Source organism: Taudactylus pleione, unplaced genomic scaffold (assembly GCF_031769625.1).
Source record: "Taudactylus pleione unplaced genomic scaffold, aTauple2 ptg000122l, whole genome shotgun sequence".
Classification (NCBI taxonomy): domain Eukaryota; kingdom Metazoa; phylum Chordata; class Amphibia; order Anura; family Myobatrachidae; genus Taudactylus; species Taudactylus pleione.
The window spans coordinates 2,210,034-2,219,153 of record NW_028284524.1 but is presented as its reverse complement, the minus strand read 5'-3'; the positions used below and the strand labels follow the sequence as shown (position 1 = coordinate 2,219,153).

Sequence of the window (9,120 nt, the reverse complement as noted above, 5' to 3'; positions counted from 1 at the left end):
AAATAAATGCAGTCGCAAATTAAGGATAGGAAGAGTCCTCATAAGAGAGATTACATTCTAATTTGAATAGGGCACAGCTGAAACAAGAGGGGTGAGTCAGGCTGGTAATCACGGAGGCTCGAGGCCTCAATTTGCTAGTAAATTGATAGACGTTTGTAGTTCCAACTCACAATGGCAATCTCAGCGCATATATCATTCTCATCTTGGTTATTATGATTGTGTCACTAGCTTGGTTATTTGCTGAGCAATAGCTATATGGAAACAGAACCTGGAAATTCAGTGACATCCTTCTATTTCGATACAAATTCATGCTCATTCTAATATTTAAGGATTACAATTGTGCAAAATTAGCAACTCCATTCAGAAAGTCTGTACAAACCGGGACAGAATTAAACACTAATTTAATTCTCAGTATAGAAGTAATGCGTAATCTGATGGTAAAATCTAAAATAAATCAACTAATTTTACTTTCTTGCGCAATTTACTGTACATGACTGAAAACACAATGATGCCCAAGACAGCAGCAAGTAAAAGTCCAAACTCCACATATAGAGCAATCATCGCATCTGACGTAGAGATGTCCAGTCCGAGGAACTTAACGGTCTCAGATTCTGGATCTCCTGCGGGTCCTGGGTGACTGCTGCTGGCTGTGGTGGTTGTCTTACTTGTTGTGGTTGTGCCTGTAGGAAAAAGATTTGAGGGTAATTGTTTACATGTGACATGATTGAGGATGACAAGAGTAGTTTGAAATTGGCCATAAAAATACAATTTGATATGATACAAAAAGGTTTTTAGTGACCATAATATATGTAATAAAAAAGGTTGTGCCTGTAGGAAAAATGACTTGTGTACATGGCTCTTAATTCACTTACATGTGACATGAGTTAGGATAATGGGAGTTGCAGTTAAATCACATCAAATGGACAATAACCACAAATACAATTTGCTATAATACTTTTATTTTGTGACATTCAGAAAAAAACATCTAGTAACCATATGATCTTAGATTCTGGAATGTCTGTAGTTTACGTTGTGTGATCTGTCAGACTGGTTATAGGTTCTGCCTGTGGCAGGTAGGAGATATGGAGAAAAATATGAAATCCCAGAACTACCAGAGCAAATGTCTAAAGTTATATTAGTGGCTGGAGTCTATTTCTCAGGATGCCAATCCACTCTCTTACAAGGGAAAACTAATGTTAGTTGGGGCAAGGGTCAGGAATAATGTTACATTTATTATTTTATTTTTACTTGCTGGCAAAATAAGTGTTTTATGCTATATTCCCTTGTGGCATAAATGGCTCCTTGATGGCTCCTTTTTTTTTTTTCAGGGAGGCCAGTGGCAGTTCTTTCAACAAATGTTTTACCCATTGGGTATTCTGCACATTGTTTGAGTCACTTCTGAGACAGAATTCCTAGTTTGTTTAGCCCTTATTAAAGATCATCAATGCAGCATAGAGTTGTTCTGCTTCCAGAAGCTGTCTGCTGAAGATGTTTTGCGTGTTTTTTTAATACTGTCACTAGATTAGCTTAAAATCATCCCTATCACTTTTTATTATATCAGTGAGTTGCTTCTATAGCAGGGGTGGGCAATAAGTGGCCCCCATATGTAGAATTACATATCCGAGCATTCCATGCCAGTTTTTGCTATTTGGCCATGCTAAAACTATTGCAGGGCATGCTGGGATGTGTAGTTCATCAACAGCTGGAGGGCCGCTTATTGCACACCTCTGCTCTATAGTGTTTGAAGAATTTCAGTCTGAGTTAGAGGCAAGAAACCCCTAACCTACACTGAAGGCCTTAATAGCAGTCTTGTCTGTTTGTGGGGGGATTTACCATTTTGACTCGGGGATAGCAATGTAAATACTGTTTCCCAAAATTCACTCTTCTCATAGGTGTGACTGAAGACATCTGTTAAAGGGATTCATGGATTTGGAAAATTTTATTCTATACAGTTTTAAAATAGCTAAAAAAAAAACTTGCACGCAACAACTTGCATAACTTCTGTCTCCTTCTGGATAGAATGTCATTTTATATCTATGGAGGAATGATGTTAGGTGTTGGTATGAATGAACACAATGGCTGGTTGCTATCATGCCTCCCCCTATTATAATTGCTCTTCCTCACCTTCTGGTTCCGGCTGCAGACAGGGGTGAGAGGTATTTCTTGGATCCGGGAATCCGTTGCACTGAATGAGTTTCCGGTAATACTTTGTAGACTCTTTAGGGGTACGAGTCAGATTTGGATCTGTGTAATTGGTGTAGTACAAACCGAAACGTTCAGCATACCCTGTTGCCCACTCAAAATTATCCATGAGGCACCAAGCTGTATAACCACGGAGATCCACCCCATCGTACTTAGCAGCTGTGTAAAAATAACCAGAGAGTATTCTATTTATCTGGAAAACTTTTTATTTATTTTTTAAATACCCTGATGGCTATTTGTCAAGTGCACAAATGTGCTCAATCTAATATGTCCAGTACAAGAGGCCATAGCACTACTGTATATCCCTCTTATTCTAGCGAAGTGATCCCTTGACAATCCTCTTTATAGTGACAACACTGCCCTCTTCCTGACTGTCATTGCTGAGACACAGCAATTCATGAAACTGTAAAGGTGCGTATCCACTACCCCAGTAGTTCTCAAACTCGGTCCTCAGGACCCCACACATTTCACGTTTTCCAGGTTACCCAGCAGGTGCACAAGTGTATTCATTACTCACTGACACATTTAGAAAGACCCACAGGTGAAGCTAATTATTACACTTGTGATTGTGAGGAGACCTGGAAAACATGCACTGTGTGGGGTCATGAGGACCGAGTTTGAGAACCTGTGCACTACCCGATTTTACCAGGCAACTGAATGATAACGACGTCATTATCGTTCAGTCGTTTGAAAATCGGGCCGTTTAATGGACCGCTCATATGCAATACACCCTACAATCCGCCTATGACCCAACTTCAGCTGTATGATATTACAAGGTTTTACCCCCTGTTGTAAATCACATTTTGTACCTTTTAAAGCCTCGTTAACATAATGCTTGTAGTAATGATCTCTCCACTTGTCATTCAGATTGGTCCCCCGTTCAGATATACCATTTTCAGTTACATAAATAGGCGGGTTGTTGTACTCTTCCTTTATCCAGTTCAGTATCCTCCGGAAGCCGAAGGGAGTCACCCTCAACCAAATGGAGCCGCAGCCGAGCCAACTGCGGTCAGCCAAGGACCCCACACCCCTACAGTATATAGAGTTATTTCTGGTGTTAATGCCTCCAGTACAAATACATTAGCACAGTACTGTATAATAAGACAGGTACACAAAAAAAACGAGTCCTTGGAAAGTGAAGAAGTTGGGTATGGAAAAGCCCATTTATCACCTATGCAGCGGAGGTAGAAATTTTGTGCCACACGTCAGCCTAGCTATTCCTGAAACAGGGAGGAACTGCATAACTAGTATTAAGGAGGGACTCCAGCTTAAAGAATAGATAGGCTACAGTCTCATGAATATTAGTCTAGCCATCAATATGACTGCTTCCACAGGGTGTAGGCAACAGGTGCACTTTAAATTAGTGTTATTCCAAATGATTACTCTCCTGAATAAGATATATGCTATTTCCATATTGTTGCTTTATAACGAGAAACAATTTGGAGTTTATTTGATATTAAATCCTACACCCCCTTCATGGTAAAGCTGAACCAGAAACGTATGTTTTAGATAAATATGAAAACGAGTGTATTAGAAAAAGGTATGAAGTTCTCTCCATCCAACCATGCTGATGATTGAGATCTTCATTGTTCTGCAAAAGTTCAGCTTTCATTAAAGTGTTTTTTTGCTGATTCTAATAGCGAACAGCCATCCCAAATTGAGAATGCTGGATCATGTTCTGTGTATAAACGAAAATCCACCTTTTTTCCAGCCCATAAAAAGCTGTTTTGTGGAGTCATTTGAAAAACTAGTTAAAGAAGATCTAGAGAGGACCACATTTAAGATCAGGAACGTAAACATATCTTAGGAGGAAAGATTGGCTATTAAATCTCTGCAAACTAATTCATCCATTGTACTAAAACCTGCTGACAAAGGTGGCGGTATAGTGATCATTAATAAGGATGATTATCATGCGGAAATTCTTCGCCAATTGTCAAACAGTTCTACATATTAAAAAGACTCTTAAGATCTGATCCGTTAGAAAAAATAAAACAAAAACTAGTTTTTCTGACATATATCTCAAAAATGTTTTTATTGTGAAAGAAAATGTATATATTATAATATATACAAGTTCTATATATTCTCCCAAAGATCCACAAAACCTTAGATAAACCACCCGGGAGACCAATAGTGGCGGGCAGTAATTCGATTTTATCCAACTTATCCCACTTTATTGATTCTATGTTGCAACCTTTAGTAATTAAAACCTCTTCGTACCTTAAAGATACTATTTCAGTTATTAACATGTTGGCAATGATATCTTGGGAACCAGGTTTTATAATGGCTACAGCAGACGTAACATCGCTATATACTATTATTAATCATGATCTTGGTTGGAGGCTACAAATTTTTTTCTGGACCAGGAGCAAATGCCAGAGGACAAAAAAGAAATCATTCAGCCTGGAGGGTATTTTGCAAAACAACTTTTTTTGGTTGGATGGCTCTTTATACTTAAAGGTATCGCCATGGGCACCAGACTCGTGCTGAGTTACGCCAACCTATTTATGGTGTGTTGGGAGGCCCGTAACATTTGGGGTGCATGTACCCACGGCTCAAGTCTGGTGACCTGGATGAGGTACATAGACTATTTGACGTTTGTCTGGAAGGGAGTCCAAGCATCGTTAGAACTTTTTTGGAATGGTTTAAATTCAAACTGAAATATTAAATGCACCTTTGAAAAAAGTGAAAGTAAGCTGAATTTCTTAGACCTTACTATATTCACAGAGGCCAATAATCATCATCGAAAATTGATTGAAAAGTATATCAATCAGCCAATTTCAACGCTTAAGACGCAACTGTACGGAGGGCGACACCTATAAGATCTAGTCAGAAGCTTTAAAACAACAGATTAGTGTTGGGTTTTGACACTAGATTAATAGATCAAGCCCAACAACGACGCATTGAAATGAATAAGGAATCTTTGATAGATCAAATAAAAACTAAAGTCTGTTCTAAGAAAGAGGGTATCCCTTTTATTACAGGATATAACAGTCACTTTAAGCAGGTGGAAAAAGTTCTAAGCAAGCATTGGGATATACTCACAAATAATCCCTTTTTTTGTATACCGTAAGGCCAAAAATGTGAAAGATAGGTTGTTAAGGGATAACCTTTTCTATACCTAAGCCTCTTCAGTCAATTATCTCTAGAAGTTTTTACCGTTGCGGAACTTGCACCATGTGCAGAGCATGTAAGGGGAACAAAGGAAAAATCACACAATGTAAATCGGATCAAACTAATCAGGTCTATGAAATTAAAGACTATCACATGTCACAGCAAGAACTGTACATTTATTAGAATGTGCCTGTGACAGTCAATATATCGGCAAAACCAAACTCCAACTAAAAGAAAGATTGTCAGAACATGTTAGAAACATTCGTAAAGGCATGATTACCCATAATGTATCATTACACTTTAAGGAGACACATCAATGTGATTTAAAGTATTTATCATCTTTCTGTGGGATACAGTATATTGTGTGAAACCAAAATGGAGGGCAGATACGGTAGATGAAGACCTAGCAAAGTTGGAAATGAAAAGTATATATGTGCTTAAAACCCTGAAACCTAGAGGCCTCAATGTGGAGTTTGAGTTCAAATTGTTTTTGGAATTTCTTTATGGGTTCTTCTTTTATATGTTATTGTATCATCTGTTATTATTTATTTTGATATATATACTTTTTATTGTTTTTATAGCATATATATATATATATATATATATATTTTTTTTTTTTTCTTCTATGTTGCACAGTATAATAATTGGACTCCCTATCTCCGATGTGATTAAACCACTTGGGTAGACTCTTAAGGAGCGTACACACTAGACCATATGCTCCCTGAGCGATATCGCCTAGTGTGTCCCGGCAGGGTGTGCTCAATGTCTTTCATGACATTGAGCACACCCGCTGAACGATGATATTAACGATATCGTTCAGTGCCGGGCTCTCTCCCCCATTCCCCAACATGCAGCAACCTGACGACATCGTCAGGTTGGCCAGCATGTTTACTTGATGAACGATAATGACAAACAACCCGCGGGAATGCGCATCGTCGTTATCGTTCATCTTTTTGATGTTAAAAATGGACGATAAAGTGGATGACTGAACGATATCGTTATCGTTCAGTCGTCCACTTTAATCGCCCAGTGTGTACGCACCATTACTGTACCTTGTGGATCGAAAGCCACACATTAATAATATGAGAGTTAATTACAAAGATTCTCCACTAGGTGGCACCAAACCCTCGATGTGTCAATGCTGGATAAGTGATCAAAACAAAGAAAAGTGATGTCTGCGTTTCATCCTCAACTTGTTTGTGCTCCAAAGACCGGAAGTGAGCCGTGGAATAGGAGTCCTGTTTTTATGGATTTGTTTGGAGACTTTGAGGAATTTTTTTTGTATGTGTGCATGAGCGGTCCCGCTCAGCACACGATATTCTTTATCCAGGATGTCTTGGTGAATGAGTAATTGAACGTAAACACTGGATCTTTTAACTCTGCCCCTTATGACTTCATAAATGTATACGATTATGCTCTTTCTTTTTAAAAGTGTTTTTCTGTTTGGCAGATTTTTATTGTATTTATCACTTTTTTAAATTGTATGTAGAACAGATTTTTATTATGTATTAGGTAGGTATTCCTGTATTGTTGTTTTATGGTCATGTGACCGATCTCTTAGGGGTATAAATATGGCCGCTGGGAACACTTGGAAAAAGGACCTTTGATCCGAAACGCATCAGTGTTATCTTCTTCAGGGTCCATAGGCTCCACAGGAAGATGTTGGGGTGTAGGTGGTGGATCTGGAATCCAGGCACCATGCAGTTATAAGCTTTCACCTCCCAGTATGGACTGATACACTCTCCCTATACCCCGAGCCAGAGGCACCTCAGTTTCGTTGGTGCCCGGCCAGAGTCGGTCACCATTATGTGGGGGGCTGCTTAGGCAGCCCTAAAGCCTTTTATTTTATGATTTATTTAATTTATATTTTCTCTAATTAGAGCACGCAGCAGCAGACTGTCCATAGGACGTATGCGCTGCCACTCCATTACCTCTCCGGTGCCGCGGCACCAGTTCAGGCTGGGGATCTCGGCTCCCTACTAGCCAGCCCCGTGTAAGGACCCAAACTGCAGCCGGACGTTAAGGGGACAGGTAAGGTGGGCCACCGCTCGCGGTGACCCGCACTTTGGCAGTCATACCTCCGGTCTGTGGACGCAGGTGCCAGCCACCGCAATCCACTAGACCACCAGGGACAAATGGTGCAGGAACCAGCATCCCAGGGGGTTAAACAATCAGCAAGGGGAGACAGCTTCCCTGTTAATGTGGCTCCTCCCCGCAGCTCACCCCCTCTGAGGTCTCCGGCTGCCATTTTCTCTCAAGGGCACAGCCGCAGCTCTCTCAGGATTACGCAGGGTCCAGTCTCCCTACATACCTCTCCCTGGAGTCAGCATATGTAGCGCTATAACCTACCAGACATTGAGTCTGTGTAGTTTATTATAGTGCCATTTTGTAGTTATCTGTTATTTCTGCATTGTATGTGACTTATGCTGGCGCTGCCTGTCTGTTTCCCTCATCTACTGTCAGCATATATCTTTCCCTTTATTCTCTGACTACTGCCCTAACATACAGGTGTATTCAGGGGTTTTCCTGTGTCTTACATCTATAGAACTAAGTATTTGTAAGGTTTGTAACATACAGTTGTTCGTTGCACTGTTCCATACTTGGGCTGTGTTCTCCTGCAGCTCCCATGCATAAGACAGGACCAGCATATTGCAATCCTACTAGTATCTTACATAGACGGTGGTTGCATTATACCCAGTGCCATATTGTGTGCCATATTACTCTGCAGCTATGTCATAGCAAAGGCAAGAGTAACAAACGGGCATCTGCACCCATACTGCTATCATGCAAATTATGTGCTGCAGACTTAAGTGAGGAGGATTTGATACAAGATGGGTTATGTAGTAAGTGTTATACTCCACCAGGCCCATCAGACAACCCAGTGCCAGTGCAAAAGCCCCCTGGGCTTAATTTTCTCAGGTTCTGGCCACTATTGCGGACCACCTGTCATTCCCCCTATGGGGTTATCAGAGCAAGCCATAGTTCCCCCTTTGGGGTTGCCACAACAGGTTTAGGTGTTACAGGTACCTCATGTGCCCCCACATGGGTAGATGTACTCTCTAACTCTATGCAGAGTCTCATGGCTACATCTAATGCCTTTCAAACCATGTTGCAAGGTCCAGTAAGCCCTCTAAGTGTTCTTTATTATCATCACAGTCCATGCAACTCTCAGATTCTGAATTATCATCTGAGGAGGCAGAAGATGCTAATCTCTCTAACTCTGACTCCCCTCTGCAGGAGGATGAGAGCCGGTTAAAAATTAGTAGGAGCTGTCAGATCCATCTTATTAAAAGAAGATGAGGAGCCAGCCCCTAAATCCAAGCACCCTCTGTTTAAATGACAGAAAGTTCAACTAGCTGAACTCATGGCTGCAGCCACAAAAACGTCTAACCTCATGTTACCCATTTCCTGTGACTCATTGTGCAAAATGGGAAACACCCCCTGAGATGGATTCACAGGTTACGCGTTTAATTGAAAGCGCTATGTTGCATATGCCTACAGTTACTTTCTTGAAGGAACCTATGGATAGGAAGGTGGGAGCTTGCCTGAAATCGATATACTCTTTTTCAGGGGCTGTTTTCCGTCCAACCATGGCTATTGCATGGGTGGCTAAAGCTACTGAGAGCTGGGATGACGCACTTGAAGACTCCTTTCCTTTAGATACAGTAATTCTAGGGATCAGATGTCTGTTGCTCACATTCGAGATGCAGCTTCCTCTATTGGAGAAGCGACATTGGATGCCAGTCTCCTAACCACCAGAGTCTCGGCTGCGGCTTTGTCTGCCCGCCGTACTCTGTGGCTACACTC

General features: G+C 40.9%; 1 protein-coding gene across 1 annotated transcript in view; it reads right to left on the bottom strand.

The window, feature by feature from the left end:
• Nucleotides 1–444: 444 nt before the first annotated feature.
• Nucleotides 445–9,120, bottom strand: part of LCT (lactase) — a 100,143-nt gene continuing 91,467 nt past the window's right edge. Inside the window, exons 15-17 of the mRNA XM_088472243.1 lie at nt 3,012–3,232; nt 2,125–2,361; nt 445–680 (exon numbers count right to left, since the gene is read on the bottom strand). Coding sequence (XP_088328369.1) covers nt 445–680; nt 2,125–2,361; nt 3,012–3,232 — 694 coding nt within the window. The remainder of the gene's footprint in view (nt 681–2,124; nt 2,362–3,011; nt 3,233–9,120) is intronic.